The following is a 21,184-nucleotide window of genomic DNA, read 5'->3' on the forward strand; positions in this document are numbered from 1 at the left end:
GCAGACTGTCCATGCTCCTCTGGTCTGCACTGGAGGGTGACGAGGACACTGTATGGACACAGTCTGGGTGATTTTCCCCCAGACACAGCCCTCACCTTTCCTGACCCCACCCCTCAATACCCACCAATTTTTGGAATGTTAGTGGCATGAGCAAACGGGGATTGAGCCAGCACTTTGGAACACATGTGTGAACATTGCTCCTTGGGCACATCCACTGAGGAGGGACAGATGCAGTCTGTGCCCCTCCCCGTCCCCACAGAGAGCAGCAGTGGCCAGGCAGTGGCCAGGCTGTCCCCAGAGAGGCAGAGGTGATGCCCAACCGAGCCATCTCTTGTGGCTTGCACAAAGTGCAGTGGCTGTAGCAGTTTGTACCACATGGCTGCTGAGTATTGATCTTTACTCACCTCCCCAGCAGTCCAGAGCTCATCTGCACTGTCTGTGCAGGAGGAGAGTGTCTGCAGCAAACTCAGCAGTGCTCGAGCCATGAAGTCTGTCCCTCCTGCAGAGCAGGGGGATGGCTGAGGTGGATTAGGGACATAGAAGCTGGTGGGAAAAAAAGGGAGGTACAAAAAAAAAATAGTAGTTTAGTGCTCACTCTTCACTTGATCTTCTGAGCTTGGTGTTCACTTGTGCTTCTGAGCATGTGGTTTCACCTCTCTCTGCTTCAGCTGGCCTAGCAGCAAAGAATTATTATCATAAAAAATGGGAGTGAAATGCTGACCCTGGTGATGTCAGTGGAAGTTTTTGCCATTTACTTCCCTGGAGCCATTATTTCACCTAATGTGTCATACAGATGTATCATGGGGTTTCCATTAATTCTGATTTTGATGGAGCTTTCTGATCAATGGGGGGAAAGGGCCATGGGACCACAGAGGAAGATTTATGGTTGCTATTAGCGATTCCCTTTGGGATTGCCTTTGTTAATGTTTGAACAAGGCTCTTAAGAGCATGGTAGGGCCTCTTATGCCTCTAACAAAAACACAGAGCCATGGTTTCTAGCAATCAATCAGGACAATTTCCATAAATTAAACCATAAGGTGTATTTGGTATTGTTGTGGCTGCTATGGGAACTGACAGGGAATGATTCCTACACATAAATCCCAGTCTAAAATCAAGAATATGGAAATGGAAGGGGACTTTTGCCAATATAGAGATGCCAGGATCTGAATTTTGGTGTTAGCATACACTGCCTGACCCTGTGGGGATTCAGGAGCTTTTTCAGCTTGCAAAGAAAGAAAGAGTATATTGCTAATACACTTTTTAAAATTATTTTTTGCACAATGCAACTTCTCTTACTTTATGTTGCAAATTCTTTGGATGTTTAAAAATACATGTTTTAAAGTAATTCCTGCCAGTTTTCAGCTTTACTGCAGAGCAGCAGAGGGATTCAAAAGCATGTAAGCTGATTAATAAAGGGTAATATATTTGACCAAAGGACATTTATAAGGCTGTTACATTCTTTGCATATTCCTGCTTATCTTCTAATTAGCCTTGTTTTTTTTTTCCCTTATGATCAATTTTTACTGTTTGGTTTTTTTTTTTTTTTTTTTCTTTTTAAGGCAGCTGGAAAGATGTCAAGTTAGGAGTATAAAATAAATTGAAACCTTGATAATGTCTGGTCTTCAGGCTCCTTTTAGCAAGCAGGACAATTAAATATACAGGGTTACATGCATTAGGTGAAATGGGATATGGCTTTATCCAGTTTCTTCCCAGTGTTCAGATTTACTTTGGCTATAATACAATTAGATGATTTGCTTGATACCTACAGTAATTAGATCCAAACTGCAGCAAAGCACCATTCTTGACCAGACTGTGATTTCCCTGCACCCTGCATTATTTATGGGCGAGAGTGGGGACCAGACTGATCCCCCACATCTGCTAGAACCACTCACACAATTCTGTCATGTGCAGAGGTATTTTAAAATGAAAACGGTGACAGAAGCAACTCCCAAGAGCAGGGAGCACCAAGGTGACATTTTCTTCATGTTAAAGTTTAAATGGAAGAAATCCATGGATGGGAAGGAGCGTCCCATCCAGCTCCCACAGTGACACCTAGAGCTGGCCTGGGAAAGGACAGGGTTACCCAGGCTCGGGCTCAGGATGTTTCTGTGCCCTGCATATATATATATACACATATTTCCTATTCATTTTGTTCAGCATAAAGGGATAGCTCTTAATTTGATTTAACTCACTGAAAATTTCCTCTTGCCATAAATAGGAGCCTAGAGAGAATTGTTTTTCCACTGAGCGCTGAAGCCTGGCTTTCAGAAGCGCATGCACAGGCAATTGCACATTTCCTTTGCCTTTCATAGATGCTTATTGCATGCATAAGTAACCATAGTTAGCTGTTTTCTTGCATATTTACAAGATGTCTGTGCATAATTGTGGCAGCACTATCAGCACTTCAGCACCAGCTCTGGCATGGTGCATTGGAGGGGCACTGTGGGCTTGGGCTTGCTGTCCAGAGGAGATTCCCTGTAAGCAGAATAGTCTGCAGTTCCTCTGAGGAGCTGGGATTTATTTTTTGATTCTTTAAGTTCTCTGGCTGTAAAGAGAACTGACTACCTGACTGAGGTAATTTGTGAATCTGTGATGCCTTCAGTTTGTACAGGCAGTAATTAGAAAGCAAGTGTTTGAGATTACTCACACTGGGAATAAAAGCTGCAATTACCTGAGGTGGACTCTGCTTCAAGGCATGGAAAGAATAGAGAAAAGGGAAAGACAAGACTCTAAATATTGAACATAAATTCTGGCTCTAAAGAAAATCGTGAACATTTCATCCAAAGGAAAGGAAGAAGTGCTTTTGAGAACTTGTAGAAAACAATGAAATGTAGCATCTTTGATTTACTGCGTAAGGAAACAATGAATCTGCCAAGAGTCAACAGATTGATTTAATGTACAATTCCAGATGAAAGGAGGGGATTAAAATGTACAGCAAAACCTTAGAATAATTTCACAGACCTCTTCCCCTGCAGAAATCTTTTACTTTCTTGACTAAAAGTCCTTTAAAAACAAGTTAGCAGAATTGGCTGAACAAGGACAAACTAAGAGATGATGAAGGCTTGAATTTATTTTTAAATATGTTCTTTACAGCTTGTACAGGGCCATGTCTCCAGCCTGGGGCAGAGAATTACTTGTTAAAGCCAATCGTGTTTATGTTAGATTTAAGTTTGATCTATAAATAGGAATCCAAAATGGATCTGAGCATCCTCTGTTTCAGATGTTAACTGCATCCCAGGCTGTGACTGTATCTCACTTCTCAGGCATTAGCTCTGCATAATTAAATACATTTTAAAATGTTTGTTGGATGCTGACCAAAAGAATCAGGAAAAGTTCAGAGATCCTGTTGGGTCTCTCTCTCTCCCTCAGCAAACCATTTAGTTTAGACAGGCTGGTAGGATTGGGCTGTCATGGAGCAAGGCAGAGGAGCTGGAAAGCCAGAGCAGTTGGAATTCCAAATCCCTTTGGGCCAAATCCCTCTGGGCAGCATTGTCAGTACCAGACTTCCAGGACCCCTGTAGTTTACAGCTTGAAACGATGCCTGAGAGGTGGTAGCTGGGACACCTTTTGTGTTGGATGGCAAGGTGGCAAGGTGGGGGAGTCAGACATGGCAGGTGGCCATGGCAGCAGGCTCAGGGATGTAAATGGAGCAGGGATTTTTGCAGGCTTGATCCAAAGTCTGTCAGAGAAAACAGAAGGAATCCCACCAATTTCACTAATCTTTGGACAAGACTCTAATCCCAAACATTTAAGCAAAAAGATATCTCAGGGAATTTTTTGCAAAGCCTCCTGAAGTTAGGAAGATTTCTGATCACACCCTGGAGCCCTTACACTGGGTTAACAGGAAAGGTTAATGCTGCTTTCCATTTCCTTCTGCTTTGGAGGGAAAAGAGAGGCTTTGAATTGCCTGAAGATGAAAAGTAATGATGGCATTGGGATTTGTTTTTAGCAGTGTGCCAGTACATCCAGGAGCTGTGTGAGACTTGATTTGAAGTACCTGCTGTGAGCTGGCAGGTTTATAAAGCCTTTACAGAGCTGTTTGTGACCTATGGTGTTACAGTATATTAAAATACTTCAAAAAAATAAAAGGTGAATTTAGAGTGTGACTAGTGGTTCCTTTGGAGTCAGCACAGCCTTGTGTTGCAAGGATTTTGTAAAAATCCCCAAACCTGCTGATCACAGATGTGACAGATTGCAGTGGTGGAGCATCCTCTACTCCCTGGAAAATGGGATGTGCTGCTCCTGGGTGTTGTGCATTCTTCAGGAATGGGCCTGTGGGCAGCAGATAAAGGCACGAGGATGTCTCCAGATGAGCAAATGAGGTTTGTTTGGGACAAACCCCTGGAAGATGACAGGCCACAGTGGCCAGAGGGACATGTTTAACTGAGGCTGGGCAGGAAAGGGAGGAGCACAGCTCAGAAAAGGAGAGGGGAGGCAGTGTGCAGATTTGATGCTAAATTAGGACAGGGGGAGTGATCTGACCTAGAGTGGATCATCTCCAGGTGAGATCTGCTCTTCTCTGGCATTGCCACTGCTTCAAGGCTGCTTAGTTTGCAGGTACAGCAAGGGTCTTGTCGAGCTCAAAGGAGCAGTCCAAGCTTAGGTGTTTCCCCCTCTGCAGGGATTACAATGCCAGGCTCTATCCAGCCTGGATGTGGAGGGTGGCCTTGCCTCACCCCCAGCCTGGCCAGCACATCTGTGGCACTGGAAGAGCAGACAAAGTGGGAACAGCTGCACGTGGATAACAGGAGGAAGCCAAGGCGGAGCTCTGGCATTGGGTTTGCCATGCTCCATGTGGGTTCCACCCTGCCCTGCCCTAAAAGCACAATGGGACACAATTCCCACCACTGTGCCCCTCTGGTTTCAGAGTTCCAAAGCTTGCTCCCAGCAGCAGTGGAGGAGCCAGCAAAACTTGTCTTGGGGTGAGGCTACTGGTGCAACCAATGAAGGCAATGCAATGAGATGGATGTAAAAAGACGAGGAGGTGCTTTTGTGTTACTTCAGCTCAGTTCCTTCTGACAGGAAACCAGGCTTTTGTGTCTCATGGAAGAATTATTCTGCATTGTTAATCTTCTTCATACATTTCCCTGCTTGGTGGTGACATCCTCGCTGTTGAGTTTGGCTGCTAACAAAATCATTATCTGTCGAGTGGCTTTAATTAGCTGAGAAACCAGTACTCTTAGTATCTCAAGCTCTGTGCCTAGAGAAGGGTGTGCTGAAACTTCCTTTTTCCCTTCTTTGCATTGCTGTGATGGCAGGGGTGTTAGACTGGTGGATCTTTAAGGTCCCTTCCAATCCAGACCATTCTGTGACTCTCTGAAATGCCAGGCCTGTGGTGGTGGCTGAGCAGGGAGGGTGGTGGGGAATGCCCTGTGTGTGTCCCTATGGGCATGGGGCAAGGGCAGCTCCAGCTGCCCACACTAACCAGGGCTGCTTCCAGAGTGCACAGATGGCTCCAGGGCACCACAGGCAGGGTTTGAGCTGGAAAGTTTCTGCTTCTTATTGTCCTCAGGCTCTGAGCTGGGCATGAAAAAGCCTTGTGCTCCTCCTGCCCTCAGGTGTAGATCAACTGACCCATCCTGCACAGGGGAGGGAGTTTAATCCAGCAAAACCCTCTGCTTCTGCTTTACCTGGTCAGTGCAAATTGCTTAATGCCCTGCCCTTTAATTTCTAATTATTTATTTGTTCCTTTGGGATAAAGTGGAAAGGCAAGAGAAGGCTGGGATCAGCAAAACAGCAGGACAGGAGGGATTTTACTCTAGGAGAAATGTAATTACACTGACCAGATTTGCATAGCATTTTGTTGCAAAAATATAGGTTACAAGTGCTGAAAGAGAGCTGATGACCAATCAGTGATAAGGCACAGAGAGGAGTAATTAAAAAGATGTGCAGCTAATGGCATTGATTAGAGAAAAAACATGTACAAGCTGTATAGGTGGAACAGGGGCAACTCTCAGCCAGAATTTACAGAGCAAGATAACTTGACATTTATGTAGATCTCCAGTTGACACGGCTTTTGTCAGAGCTGCAAAGAAAGGGATTGATTATCTGATGATTCCTAGAAAGCATCTTTAAAAGACTGACTCATCCACACAACCCTTCTGGCCTTCCCAATGCAGAGGTGCATTTAGGAGTCAGGTTATAGGTCATTTCATTTATTATGAAGCTTGTGATTGAGGCAGCAGAAAAGCAGCTGTTTTCTGAAGTATATGTTTATCTTTTTTAAGTGGCCTTATCATCAAGTAAAATGCATTTTTATGAATTCTTATATATATTTTTTAAAAATTCTAATTTAAAAAACACTGTAATCTGGCTATTACTGTGACATTATCCAAGTTTCTTCAGAATGGTATGAATGAGTATCAAATTCCCATTAGCTCCCATCTGGGAGATGAGCAAAGTCACTGTCCTTGTCACCTTCACTGTCCCCTTTTGCCCTCCAAGCCAGGCCAGGCTGCCCTGCACAGCTCTGCTCTCATGTATGAGCCACCTTGGGATCCCTGGAAGGTAATGGCTGGGCTTGGCTACATATCCTTTGTGCACAGAGGAGGTGAATTTACATATCTCTACTGATCAGGAACAGTTATTAAAATCACAGCAGAGATCAGAGATTGCTACAGTATCTGCTCATACTTTTAATTAAGGAGCTGTCTGCTGTGCACTGGGCTGTACATCCCAGCTGCAGCTGTCTTTGAAAGCACCCCATCTCCTTTCCCAGTGCGAGTCCCTTGTTAAAAGGGACTCCAAAAGCAAGAGGTGAGGAAAACAAGACTCCAGTGGTCTGCTCCTCTAGGTACTGTTCATCTGGGATGCTTATGGAGCCCATGGTAGTCAGAAAAAGGCAAAAAAAGTGTCAGGAAATACAATCCACGCTTAGTCCTGTCAGTAGCTCAAAGCCCTTCCCTGTACTCTGCTGAATAATCTGTTGCCCAGTTAGGATGACCCTGGTCACTCTGATACCAGAGTGCTGAACTGATACAGAGAAAAACAGATATTATTTGCTTTCAAGGAAACTGAGTGTCAGTAGATCCACATGTCTCATTTTAAAGCTGTTTTGTGTTTTTCCCTCACAGCAATGAAATCAGGAGGCACCCAGCTGAAGCTGATCATGACATTCCAGAACTATGGACAAGCACTGTTTAAACCAATGAAGTAAGTAAAAAAGTCTGATTTAAAGTGGAATTGTGGTGGAGTAGCCATTTTCTCAGCTGTTACATTTTGCTGTAGGATCTCCCAAGGTTAATGTGTCTGGTCCCTGAGCCTTGCTGCTGAGCCTGGAGCTTCAGGGTCTGTTGATCCCTTGTCCTGCTAGACTGGTCTTTGGAAGAGTTGCTGAGGAGACAGAGACATTACAGTCTTCTCAGGAATGTTATTCACTCTGATCCCTGTGAAATCTCCCATCATAAATACAGATTGTTTTCAGCATTTCTATCTTATGTAAACTTATTGCACAGGTCTGAGCTTTATCTAGTGTCAGTGCTCCTCTGGAACATGGCCAGACAAGAGAGATGATTCAGGACAGCTTTGGGAAGAGCTAAAGAGTATTTGTCTGATAAATTAGAATTTAATCAGTTGATTTATTGTTGTTTGTATTAAAGAGTTGTATTAGTCATTTCACTGGGTCTATGCTGAGTCTGTGAAAACAAGTTTATTCAAGAGTGGTACTGCAAGGTAATGACTCTGGAGAGAAAGGGAAGGACTGAGATGATGCAGCCTTGATTTGTGCCTGCCTGGATCCCATTGAGATGAGAGAAGTTATTCAGATACAAAACAGACTCCTGAATCCTGACCTGTATGTTTGTGTTGTAAGAAGGAAAATGACTCTGTGCTCATTGTAGAGGGTTAGTAAAGACACTCAGGGCTGCAAAATCTTTAATGGAGCTATTCAGTATCTGTGTCAAGGGTACCACTGGAATCATAAATTAATTTCCTTATTTTGTTCCCACTGTAGAGAAGTTCACTTTATCTCCTCTAAGATGATCCATAGAAGACTAAGGTAGCTGAGAATGGGAGGTTTGGAATATGTGTTGGCACTGTGTTAGAGCTGTAGTGGGGAGCACAGCTCAAGGGGGAACTGCTGGTTGGAGACTGAGAGACTCCCTGTTACACGACAGATTTTGCTGCAGATTAACTTCAGACAAGTACAGATTTGACTTGGTTTTATTTGACTGACAGAAAAGTCCAAAAATTGGTCTGACCTTCCTTCAACCCAAGTTTGAGCAGGAACCCTCCCTATGTGCCTCTATCCTGGGAATCACAAGAAAATCCTTTGAACTTCCAGAGAGCACAAGGCATTTCTGCAAAGGCCAAATGCCTCTGTGTCATCTCCTAAATTGCACACAAATCTGTCCACGTTTCTAGTGGATTGCTGGCTGCCTGGGAGAGGCTGGAGGGAGCACAGATAATACTGGCAGCTCAGAGGGAAGGTGGTCCCAGAGAGCATCTGCTCCAGCACCTGCCCTTCCTGTCCCTGTGCTCTCCCTGAGGGTTTAGATCACCAGTGCATGAGCCCATCCCCTGTGTCTGCAGGTTTCATGCATACAGGCACAATTCCTAATCATGTCTTGTCCCACATGCAAAATCAAGAGCCAGGGGATTCAGGGTGCTTTTGAATATTTGGCAGAGTTGAGGTTGCACTGCTGGCTTTTCACACAGTGTGTGATGTGCTCCTTCTGCATCTCCTCAGATGCAGACAATCCCAGCTTTTATCATTGGTATGACATTGTAATTCTGGGAGTGCTAATGAGGTCAAATCAAAATACTGTACAATGCACAGCCTCAGCAAGGTGATGGATGACAATAGAGGTGTAGCCACTTTCCTGTGTAGAAGCAATTACTACCACCCACTAGAGTAATAACAGAAAATGATGATGTCTTAATCATTCCCTTGGCTTGATTTGAGGGGCAGCAACACCCTCTTTTCTCACTGCTCTTTGCACTGCATAAACCCCTGGAAGAAGCATTCAGCAGCTGCTTATCCAGGCAGCACACCTTCCAGGAGCAGCACTGCTGCAATTGTGCTGACTGTGGCTGAACACATTAGTGATTTGGAATAAGGGTGTTTGCAAACATTTGTCTTCACTCTGATAACAGGGAACAAGGAGCCAGATGCTCAGCTAGCATAAATCTTCCTAGCTCCTTTGGCATCTGGTCCCACTGGCCTCTTTCTCCACCTTATGGACTGTGGTTGATGAAGTTCTTGGAGAGGTTTGCAGCATCATTTCTTTATACAGAAATAAGCAGACTGGAATGAAATTTAATAAATAAATAAAATTTAAAAAAAACCCAGGCTTTAAATCTATGAGACTTTTGCTTATAGGATTTTTTAAGGCCCTTGACAGCTTCCATGATGTTTCTTGTGCTTCCCCTTTTCTATAGGGTGCCTTTTTTATCCAGGCCTCACAAAGCTGGATGTTCCTTCCCAGGACAGGAGGCTGTAGGTAGCTCAGAGACATTTCTGCTCATCAGGGCTGGCAGACAATTTTCTTCCAAGTAGTTTAGAGCCATAAAATGTCATCCTGGTGGCTACTTCTGAGATGAGCTTATTGAAGGAAACCATTGGTGGGTACTCAGGTTGTCTCCACCTGATGCATCCTTCGTGTTTCACTTACTTCTGTGTTATCAGCTCTGTGGCTTTTCAGAGCAGCAGAAATTACACTTTTTTTTCCTCATGATTTGATAAGCCTCTTCAGACAAGCAACCTCCTTCATGAGCCCCAGGTAACACAACTATTAGATAGGGCTGGGTGTAGGATTTCAAGCCTGATCCCAAGGAATATTGATAATCCAGAGTTTCCCATCCTGTCTGAAATCTCAAATACTGAAAGCTGCATGGTGTGAGTTACATGGAGGGTATTCTGTAGACATGAGGCCAGTCCCAGGCTCTGCTTGGATTTGATTCACTGGAATTGCCTGGAAAGCTGTTTTTTGCTACACAAAGCTGTACTCAGTGTCTTCCTGACTGAATTAATACCTGTTTGAGTGGGATTGCAGCAGATAGCAGAGACCATGCCAGCCCTTCCCTGGCAGAGCTGGGTATCTGCTCATGGGAGGGGAGATCTCCAGACCTTTGGCAGAGACTTCTACAGGGCAGCCACAGCAAAATGTGCTCCCTGGAAAACTGCTGAACACACTGCAGAACTCCTCTGACTGGCCCTGCCCTTTCCTAGCCTCCCAGTTCCACACTGAATTTATCCAGGGAGCAAGCCAGCTCCGGAAAAGCCCAGGCAGAATTTGGAAATGGGGAAATGAGAATCAGCCTTTGGCATCTTTTGTGCTCTGTGTTTGACATTAACTGACAGCTCTTCATCTGGTCATTGACTCAGGCTAGTGGAGCAAATGAGAGAAGTGTACCAGTCAGGGAAATGTGATAGCGGTAAATAAAGCCTGATCAGCTGCAATTATTTTATTTATCCATGGCTCTGCATCTTCATTTCTGAAATAATTGCCCATAAAGTATTGCAGAAGAAGCCAAATCTATTTATAAATCCTATGGCCCAGTAATAATAATTCCAAATGCATGATAGAAAAAGCACGTATTTGCTAAAACTCCAGGGAAGATTTAATATATTTGCAATGTATCTTACAGTTAATGTGTACTTTTATTTAGCTCATAACAGTTCAGTCATACAAAATTATTACCATATGGGACAGCAAAAAAATAGCAACCTCCCCTCCTCCCATGATTAGTGTATCTAACTGTACTAGTACTGTACATACCACATAATAAAATTTATTTACCTAAGTGTTGATATCTGCAGTTGCAGCTTTCTGTATGACTTATCAGGTAGAGATGGGTAGAGCCATAAATGTCAGAAGAGTTTTGGCTCACTTGTCCAAAAGGAGCATTTGTAGCTTTGTAGTTTTATTTGGTTCCCCTTTGTTTCTGCTGGCTCGTGGAGTTAAATAGCTGGCTCAGCCACAAAACCAACACGCTATTTTTTTCCTCCCAAGGCTTTATTCTTGAAGAGGGAAATTCTGCTCCAGCAGAGCCAGCATTAGGATTCCTATTGCACACACTGGTGCCAGGATTTTGAGAGAGGTTTTTTACGGTTCCTTATGGAAAAGCCAAATAGGATCAGATAGAAAATTATACCTTGTTATTGGAGTTGTGAGAAAAGTGTCCTGTGGTCTGTGTTTAGGAACGACATCTCTCATTGCCATTTTATAGACTGCAATGTACAGATGTGTGCTGAGAGTATTCATTATAAAATATTTGAGGCTTATTTGTTCCATTCAAAGAAATACTACTGTATCTAGTGAACTCAGTTTTGACTGAACACATAAAAGCCAGTTCTGCTCCATCTTTAGATTTTACTTGATATTTTTAACATCTTCTTTCTTTTCTTCTGATTTTGCAAGTCACAGTACAGGATTAGAAAGAACCACATGACTGTTTCTTCCAGTAGATGAAGCTTGCAGTTAAAGTCTTTAATAAAGTAGAGCCAATTAGTCTCAGGGGAATAGCAGGCCAGAAGAGGATTTTGGGGTTGTGAAATCCAAGTCCCCTTGAATCATGAGCATTCATTAACTGATCAAACACTGCTGACTGTGTTATTTGTAACTCTGACTCTCACTGTCCCTTCTGAAACTTGCTGCTGTGGAAATAATGCTGCCCATGGGAGCACCTCCATGTTCCTTCAGAGCCCTGACCCATCCCAGTGCCAGCCACAAAACTGGCTGGTAGTCACAGTCTGGGGCAAGCTGCTTCTCTGCTGGAGCAAGCACACCCACCTTTCAGTTCTGTGATGTTCTTTTAGCTGTCTCGTGGCTCAAAGACACAGCAGCTGTTAACTGTGCTAAGATCAAGCAGCCAAGGTCATAGAAAAGCTAATACTGTCCCTCAGGGATGTGGTGTGACACCTGGGCATGTGGTTTAGTGGTCAACACCACGTGCTGGCTGTTGAGTTGGGAGTTGGGCGAGGTAGTGCTGTGTTAGTGGTTGGACTCAATGATCCTAGGGGTCTTTCCCAATTTAAATGAGTATATCATTCTGTGATTTTTGTTTCAATGGGCAAAGCACAGCTTTTCACTGACTTTTAGATGTCATAGTGAAAAAGGATTAGCAACATTCTTCAAATTTCTCTTTGATTTGCTTTTAGGACTGTTCAACAAATAATGCATCATTTGGTAGGGATATTAAATAGTCCAAACAATGCCCGTAATACAAACAACTGTTAATGGCTTTCATTTCCCGCAGGTCTATTCCCTTTCTGAAGTTGTGGCTGTTGTACCTGAGAAGTGCAGCCTCCAGGCTTGATTATCATATCAATTAGGGTGGTGTAATCCTTCTGCACTGGTGGCACTGCTTCCAAGGCAGAGGAGTTGAAATGAACTCCAGGATGGAGGCTGCTGAAAGATTGCTTTCCTTATTGCACTGCATCTCATGCTGTTTTGAGGAAATAACGTTTTGCCAACCTGTTACATGTGAGCTGGCAGGCATCCAGTATAAACATACTGTTATAAGTCAACATAGCAATTAAATCAAATTGCAGTGTTTTCTCTGAGCAGCTAGAGAAGTGAGATGTGCATCCAGTAGCTGCTCTGCTAGGAGCCTTGCAGGATTAGCACTTTGGCACTCTGGAATGTGCTGTGTGAAACCCAGCTGATGGTCACTGGTCAAAGTACAACCCAGCCACTGGGGTTTGTCCCTGGGCTAAGCAGTGTTACTGTGCCAGTCACTGCTTCTGTGCAAGGTGGGTTAGTGGAGAGCTAAAGCTGAATAAACTGGTTGGAGAGGTTGAAACTGGCAATCCCAGCATTCAGTTTATGTAGGAGTATTTTAAAATTGCAAGGAATGCTCTCGTTATATCACAAAGAGGAAGTGCTTTCATTGCTGCTGCAAGGATTAATCAGTAATCAGATATTCTATGGACCTCGTCTATGAGATTTGGGGCTTTTTAAGGGCATTCAAATCCTTGCCAGCCAAATCCCTGCTGAAATGTTTACCTGAATGAGACTGATAGGCACATTTGATTGTACTTATATCAGGAATAAATCTGGAGTTAACTGGATGAATTATATCCTTTGATATTTAAAGATGTGAATGTGGTCCTAAATAAGGACAGTGGAGGATGCTGTGTAGTATTTTAGCTCTTTAACTTTTGGTACATTATGCATGAACTGTTTTTCTCTTTTATAACTAATCCTGTTCATCAGCTCAGACTTCTTCAGTATTTCAGTGCCAATTGTGTTTCAGGACTCAGCAGTGCCTCTGGTCCAAATCTCATTTATGCAGATTGGAAAATTTGTGGTGACTTCAAGGGGAGCTGGATCAGGATTGAGGCTGACTGGTGGCCCTGGACAGCAGTGAAATCCAATCTCTGTCCACCACTGTGCTCTGCATTTCCTCTTGCCACAGCTCAGCAACTGCTGGTTGGAATATTGATCAATCCCATCCAGCTCAGGAGCAGTTTGTTCTCGAATTCTGCAAACATGTTCATGGAATGACCCCAGAGTCAATGTCTGCAAGCCCAGGTAGCTCAAAGGTTGTCCGTTCAGATTAGGGTCTGCAGGGATCTGTGACAGCAGATTCCACCGTGCCAGCAGCCAGGAAGGGAAGATAAACCTCCTTCCCTCTCTGGCAGCAGCTCTGGTGTGCTGTCCCAAGCTGAGCTGCCCTGGATTATCCCCTCCTGGAGCAGGGCAGGATCTGCTTTAAGCCAGGACTGGACAATGTGAGTTCCAGTGGTGGGAGGGACCAGACCTTCTTCCAACAAACCAGGGCTGTTTTGCTGGATATCACCATCACCATGGGGTTCAGCTCCATCCCACATCCCAGCAGTGGGAAGCTGCCATCCACCACTCCTGGTGAATTATCCCCAAAATCCTTCTTTCCTGACTTCCCCATGGCATCTTCAGCTCCTGACAGAGAAGACTTTGCTCTGCAGCTCACAGATATGCCAACACCACAACCTCTGTATGCGACTTTTTGCACAGCCTTCCAGCCTTGCATTTTTCCTCAGCTCATTTGTTGGGCTGTTTGGCAGATGATAACAGGATGCTCAATGTCTATTTTTGTTCCTGTCTTACACCAACACAAATGGGCACAGGTGCTGCCTGTACCTGCCCCTTAACACTGTTTGAAGGGAGACCTGAGTCTGCAGTCACATTTTACAGTACAGAATTGTCCCTGCTTGATTAGCTGCCTTCTAGGTACTCATAGAATCTTGCTAATTAGTCTTTGGGAACAAAGACATGCTGGTGTTTATTTTTTCTTTAAAAGCCAGTTATTGCAGCATCTAACTTTTCTTTTTTTTTTTTTCTTTTTTTTTTTCACATTACCACAGTATATTAGGAAAGAGCCATCTTCAGTGTCTGATTTTAATCAAGCCACTTCTTCACTTTAATTTTCTGCATACCAAGAAGTGCAGTCCTGTGGCTTTCTCTTTTAATCAGAGAGGCACTTTAGCTCCTCAGCTCCTTATTTCACACAGTTTACCATGTATCAACGGTGCAGAAAAGCAGAGAGCTGGCATGAAATGCACAGTCTGTAATTTACTGCTGAGTAGCAGGGCTTGGCACACAGGGGACTGGTGGAGCACTGAGGTAAGATGTCCTAGTAAATCTAAGCAAAAAAAAATGTGTCTGCAATGTTTTCAGTGGGATATGCAGATACTGCTACCCTGAAACATTCCCTGGGAATTTGTCTCTGTTTCTCTACAATTTATAATCCTTAAACTAGTCTCCAGAGGCTGAAATTCGGGGAGGGGAAAATGATTTGTGCAAGACTTGTGGCGTAAACCACAGGCTGAGGCTGTTTTCTCTCTGGAGCAGCACATGTGGCTTTGTCCTGAGGATGAGTTCCACCATCCTCACCTCACCCTTTGGGAGGAGTTATTTTTGGATGTTTCATGGAGCTAAATTGCTCTTTCTCTGCCCCTGGTCTTAATATCACACAGAGATAGCTCTGGGGTCACCACCGCTTTGGAGGAGGCAATTGGGGATTTGGCCACTTGCACCAAGAGTTGTTTGAAGTTTGTCAGCTCATTTAAGCCCTCAACATTTCTACAGGTTTTTGAGTTAGGGCTGTGAGCCATCCAAAGTGGCAGGAGATAAGCAGCAATGAAATGGATCTGATGAAACAGCAAGTGTAGGACTGAGAACCCGTGTCCAGCTTCTCCAGATGTCACCAGTCCAGGCAGCACAGTTCCTTGGTCAGTGACAATGCAAAAATGGTGTGGCACTTAGGACAGACCCACAGCCTATCTTGCAGGTCGAGACAGGAAGGGTTTGGCAAAGCTTAGGAGAGAGGGCACAGCACAAATCCAAATTATGCCCTTGGCATGGTGCTGTGGTGACTCACTGCTGTAAATCAACTGAAAAAAGTGTGTTTCAAATAGCCGTATTAACTGTTAATAACACAGATTTAGGGCACGCTGAAAGTTCCTGAGTTTTTATTTTTTTTCCTTTTCTGTGTATAGTTCAATAGTCTTAGTACTTTTCTTCTTAATTTATAATTTTTCACCCTGCTGTAGTGTTCTGCATATGGGTAAATAAAAGTGAGAAAGCCTGAAAGACTCATTTGCATGTGAAGAAGTAGCAGAAACACAGAGTAAGTAGCATCTGCAAACGTGTGGGAGCTGGAGAGTAGCAGGGGGACAGCAAAACTGTTGTAAATAGAAGCAGCTTAAAGTGCAGGATTGTGTGCTATGGATAATAAAACACCCCAAGCCAGCACATAAGCCAGATACTGTTCTCAGCAGCAGCATCCAACCGATCCTGTTAGCTTCAAGGCCCTTTTGTAAACCTTGCTAATTGGTAGTCCAAATTCTTCATGCCAGGTTGTTCACCTGGCCAGAGGACACATATGGCTGGCCATGGAGACCTGTAATAGCAGAAATATTGCACACAGACCTCAGCTATACACAGGCTGTATATGGATTTTAAATGGCTTTAATTAGCTGGCAGCAAGCAGCAAAAGAAATGGAGATGTTAAATAAATCTGTAGGTTTAATGGGAAATCTGGCAATAATTGGTATCATTTTCTTTGGTTTCCAGTATGACTGACTTGTATTTAGTTTGTCTCACAATACACAAAAAGGGAATTTTGACCCAGTATATTTGTGTTTTCCTGTATTCTGTGCCTGTTTGAATCACTACTCTAAGATAACCCAGCCAAAATTTTCAAACAAACCTCTTTTGCATCTGATTCTTTAGGGGGTTTATTAGGCAGAAAATCTGATTCTCAGGGCATAAAACCCAGAGATTTTTCAGCCTTTCATGTTGCAAACCCTGGTTTTGTGTCAGGGCCCTGAGTGAGCCCCAGCCAAGAGGAGGGAGAGCAGTACTGTAGTTCTGAGCCAGCTCTGCCTTCTGGGCTGACAGTGGCAGACAATTGACAGCAAAATCCTGGTTTTCTCCATAGGATTGAAATGTAGGGCCAGGGGCTCTTGGCAGTAGAAGGATGGGGTGCAGCAAGAAGTGTTTGTGCCAGGCCTGGAAAAGGTGGGGACAGCAGCTGTCCCTCCAGCTTGACCCAGTGCCACCAGAAGGGCTGAGTCTGCTTTTCCCATTGCCTAATTTTCCTATTCCCAGAGCCAGCTCCAATTTTTTTGCAGCCTCTCAGGTACAGGAGCTGGGTAACTGGGATTTTAGCCCAAACCTTGCCCTTTTATGCTCTGCCTGACCTACTTGTCACAGCCCGTGGGGAGCCGCGGGGATTTCTGCTCTGCTTGTGCTTCCCTTCCAAGAGTCAGGCTTTTGTACCCAGGGCTATCATGGTGCCTTGAAGTTATCTTGGCCTCCTCTGAGTATTTTGGGACAGAAGCTGTTTTATCTGTGCTCCAGTAGCACCCAGGGCACTGATGCTTTGCCTGGAGCATGGCAAAGCTTTCCTGCTGCAGCGTGGAGGGCAGTGCCAGCGCGGAGCGAGCCCGCGGCCCCGGCGCTGCGAGCACAGACAGGCCCTGCTCTGTTAGCAGTCAGTGAGAGGAGGTGGATTCTGCAGCATATCCAGGCCACCTATTCAAGTCCAGGTTCTTTTGGCACCCGTGAAATTGTCTGACAACTTGTGAGCGGGCAGTGTGCCATGTGAGCAGATGGGCTGGCTGTCCTGGCAGCCAAGAGCCTGGGATGCTCAGCTGGCAGAGGGGAATGGGAGCTGAGCTCCTCGGTGCTCCTGTCCAAATGCCTGTCCCTCCTGAAGTTACCCTGGGAAGAGCAGGCACAGGGGGTTTCTGGCATGGGCACGGGGTGTTTCACAGCAGAGAGGATACCCCCACATTCTGCCCTGGGCTCCTGCTACTCCATCACTGAGGACAAGGCAGTTTCTGAGATGCTTTCAGCCTGAGCTCCCCTCTGGGGACAGCTGGCACCTGCCACCATCCTGTGTCCTCCAGAGACTCACCTTGAAGGCAACAGCATAGCAATTATTTTTTTAACTACCTCTGCTAGGTGGTTTCCTGTGAGAAGTGAATCCTGAGATAAAGGGATTAAAACATCCTCTTCGAGGCTTCAGAAATTGTCACAAGGACTTTCTCCAGGGAAGGCCTTAATGCTCATCACCCTGAGGGGCAGCTCTCCTCACGCAGGCATGCACTGCATGATGATTGACACATCATTAATTAACTGTTACTAATTAACCCCATGATCTGAAGGGCTGGCGAAGGAATTCCTCACAGGGCTGGATCCTGTCATTTCTTTGAACACTGGAGTCCCCTGTTCTGCTGCATTCCCACACCCATCTGGCTTTGGGACTGAAGAAGCTCATAAAGAAGGCAGGACTAATGAACAGCCTTTTACAGGCCCCCATCAACTGCCTTCATTTCCTGGCAGCCACAGTTCAAACAAGTTTTGCAGGAGAGCAACTATTTGTATCTATTACTCGGAGTTTAGAGGAGGAGGAAAACGGAAAAAAAAACAAATTGAAGAATTGGATGATGCCTTTCAGAGTCCCCTTGTTCCCTGCTTTGTAGGTTGTGATGCTGTGAAGGATAAAGGATCTGTCCCTGATATAACACAGGTTCCACATGTCCCAGGTTGTGCTACATAAGCCCAAAATCAGGACAGGAAGGCAGTCCTGCCTCTCCTTGTTCACTCTGTCGTGATTCCCTCCCTCCCCACAGCTCTCCAATCCCAGAGTGTGCTGAAGGGCCGAGCTGCACCCAGAACAGCAGCACAAGGGACAGTTCTTCTCCTGCTGCCTTCATTCAGCTGGGCTTTGCTGGTGTCCTTGAAGACTTTATTTTGCTCTCATCATCTTGAGCCAGCCCATATCTTGTGCCAGTTCTGCCTAGTGACCACTAACAATGTCCCAGTCAGGCAGCAGCATGATTATAGCTTTATTGCACTAATTTTGTCTGCATTTGCCTTTCAAGGAGCAACAATGCAGCTATTCTGTACTCTAAATGTGGCCTAAGGGCAGAAATTGCCCTGTTTGCCCACAAACACCAGATTCTTGGGGTGATGCCAGTCTCAGCAAGACGTCAGTGGTGCTGATAAGCCAATAATCATAATCACTGATCAGTGCATTGCTGATGTTCTGGCAAGGTTCTGGCACTTTTGCTGTTCTCTGCTGCATCCTTTGGCAGGAGAGAGACCTTCTCAGTGATCAGAATGGTACCTGGACTGCAGGAGGTGCCCAGACCCGTTATTCTTGGCGTGGCTGGCTCCTTTTATTCGGGGTTGTAAATCAGTGCTCATCCCTCAGTTCCAGTCCCAGCAGTATTAATCCTGCCATTTTGTGTCTCTGCAATTGGGAATGGCCTCCTGTTGGTGACATCTGAATCACATTTTTAACAACAATTTCCTTTGTTAAACAACATGATGCCAAAGCAAACAGTGGTGTTGGAGGCTAGCTGTCTGGTTTAAATAACACAGACCTTTAAATGGATGAGGACTATGAATAATTTTAATGTAGACCTGCATTTGTGTTGTTTACTTGCTTGTTTTTGAAGGATTTTTTTAATATAATTTTCCCTGGCAATGTAAGCCTTGCAGTAGGACAGTTTGGAAAAGCTCCCTGATCCCTCTTAGCTAATTGTACTCTTATTATGTTATTGGATTCTCTCATTTTTCCCTTCTCCTAGAAAATGTATTGAATTGCCTGGTATTGCACCAATTCTTTATTGCAATGTCTTCTAGATTTAAAAGCTACATGTATTGAAACTATTTTGGTGTTACCAAAGTTATTTAATATCTGTGAACTTAAGGAACGTATTTTCTGGCACTCAGCAGTGACTCCAAAGCCCCAAAGAATTACACTCAACAGCCCTGAATTTCAAAGTCTGACATCACTGCGAGCAAGGAATACAAATCCATCAACAAGAGCAGGATTTTAATTGCTTTTGAATGACTCTATAGAAATCTAAAATTGCTTTATGGGATGAAAAAAAAATCCCAATTTTTGTCTGTGAAGAGCTTTAATTCTGGCGAATAAAATAAGTGGTTGCTGGAATAATACAAGATTTTTCCCCTCTGACTGTGTAGCAGTTCCTACAGCCCCTGCCTGCTGGGATTTTATCCTTGAGCAGTGAGACATCAGAGTTCATCAGATATTATATGTGGCAATTGCCAAGCCAGGAGAGGCTGTTTGGTGGATAGAAGATTTGTGCTTCTATTGCATTCACTGTTAAAAAATGAGACCACCTGCATCCTTTTGCAATGTGACCTTCTCTAGCTGGTGAAATGCTGTGTTTTCTTTGTGATCTGATCTGATTTTAAGGGTAATCAAAAGACCAACAGTGCTTTAAAACCCAATAATACCTTGACTCTTCTTTTACAGTTTTCCTTTCTTTTTTTTCCTCTCTTTTTTTTTAATGAAAGGAATGAAAACCTTTGCAGACATTTCTACATCTGGCTTAGCTTCTAGTTAAATGCATCCTCAGGGAGTGCTGGAAAATATTACTTCTCCTGTTTAGAAGAGAAGTAAATGAGTCATATTTTCCAAAATAGTTTTCAAGGAAAGGGATATCAGAAGTTGTTTGTATTTTCCTGTTTAACAGATTTAGCAAACACTTAAAATCTGGTCTGCATCAGGAGAGGAGCAGCACCAGGGTGTGAGTGGTTCCTTGGCCTTGGCAGATGGCAAAAGCCTGCCCAGCTGGCAGGTGCCAGGGCAGAATCCACAGCTGAGCTCCCCAGGGATGGGGCAGCCTGAGGGTCCTTTCCCTGTCCCACCCCTTTCTTGTGTGTGGGGTCAAATGCTGTGGCCCTCCTGGCCTGCTGAGGAGATAAAATCTGCTCTCTCGACTCACCCCAGCATTTCTGTGTGTGAATCAGCTGGAGGAGTCCCCTTCCCCTCCCTAAAATATTTCGGATGTCCAGTGATATCCAGGGCACCCAGACTGGAGACCACAGTGGAGGCCGAGACCCTGAACAAGCCTCAGCCCAGGCCAGAGCACAGAAATTTGCCACATCCCCCATGGCCACCCAAAGCAAATCACTGATGGGCTAAACCTTCTCAAAGGACATCAACAGACATGGCTCAAGTGGGGCCACAGCAGCATCTAATACAGAAATCACATTTCCTTGACCAGGTATGGAAAATACTGCTGAGCTTGTTTCAGAGAAAACAAGACAAGACAATCCAGTATTTTATATTTTATTTAGCGTTACATTTACAAAAAGGTGTTTGGTTGCAGCATCTGACATTCCTCCCTGGTATTTTCCTGGCATTTGAAGCTTCCTATTGAGGGCCTTTAAATATATTTAACTATTTTCAGAAACAAAACCAGCCATTATTGTATTTTTGAAAGACAGTAATTTTGTCCATCTTACCTAACCGCCTATCTTAAAAATACTTCTTAAACAATTACTTTAAAATTGTTTTCCCTTTAAATTGACCATAACAAACCAGACAGATCTCTTCAGGATTAATTTTCCACCTAGCTGAAGAAATTAGCTCTTGCTTTCTCCCTCCCACCTTGAAGCCGTGCTAGGATGGTTACCTGGATACCCTGCCTGTAAAGAATGGATGTGCCGAGGCAATTTAAGTAGCCTGATTTGTCATCTAACTGCAGACATCATTAGCAAAGCATTATTTGGCTGGAACACTGTAGGCTGAATGTGGATAACTCCTCTGTATTGAGGAAAGATTTAATTTAACCTCCTTGTGACCAAATATTGTCTGTCTTTAATGCGGAGCTGCAGCAAGGCTGATGTGAGGAATACAAGTGGTATCTGGGTGGGGAGTTATTTTCCTGTGGTGTATAACTATTGGGAATTCATTCTGCAGCAGGAGGAGG

At 44.3% G+C, this 21,184-nt stretch overlaps 1 protein-coding gene across 1 annotated transcript in view; it reads left to right on the forward strand.

Annotated features, from left to right (window-relative positions):
• Nucleotides 1–21,184, forward strand: part of FAM20C (FAM20C golgi associated secretory pathway kinase) — a 57,510-nt gene that overhangs the window by 5,211 nt on the left and 31,115 nt on the right. Inside the window, exon 3 of the mRNA XM_068207001.1 lies at nucleotides 7,074–7,152. Within this exon, the coding sequence (XP_068063102.1) occupies nucleotides 7,074–7,152 (79 nt within the window). The remainder of the gene's footprint in view (nucleotides 1–7,073; nucleotides 7,153–21,184) is intronic.

The sequence above is a fragment of the Anomalospiza imberbis genome, chromosome 16, assembly GCF_031753505.1.
Source record: "Anomalospiza imberbis isolate Cuckoo-Finch-1a 21T00152 chromosome 16, ASM3175350v1, whole genome shotgun sequence".
NCBI classification, from domain to species: Eukaryota; Metazoa; Chordata; class Aves; order Passeriformes; family Viduidae; genus Anomalospiza; species Anomalospiza imberbis.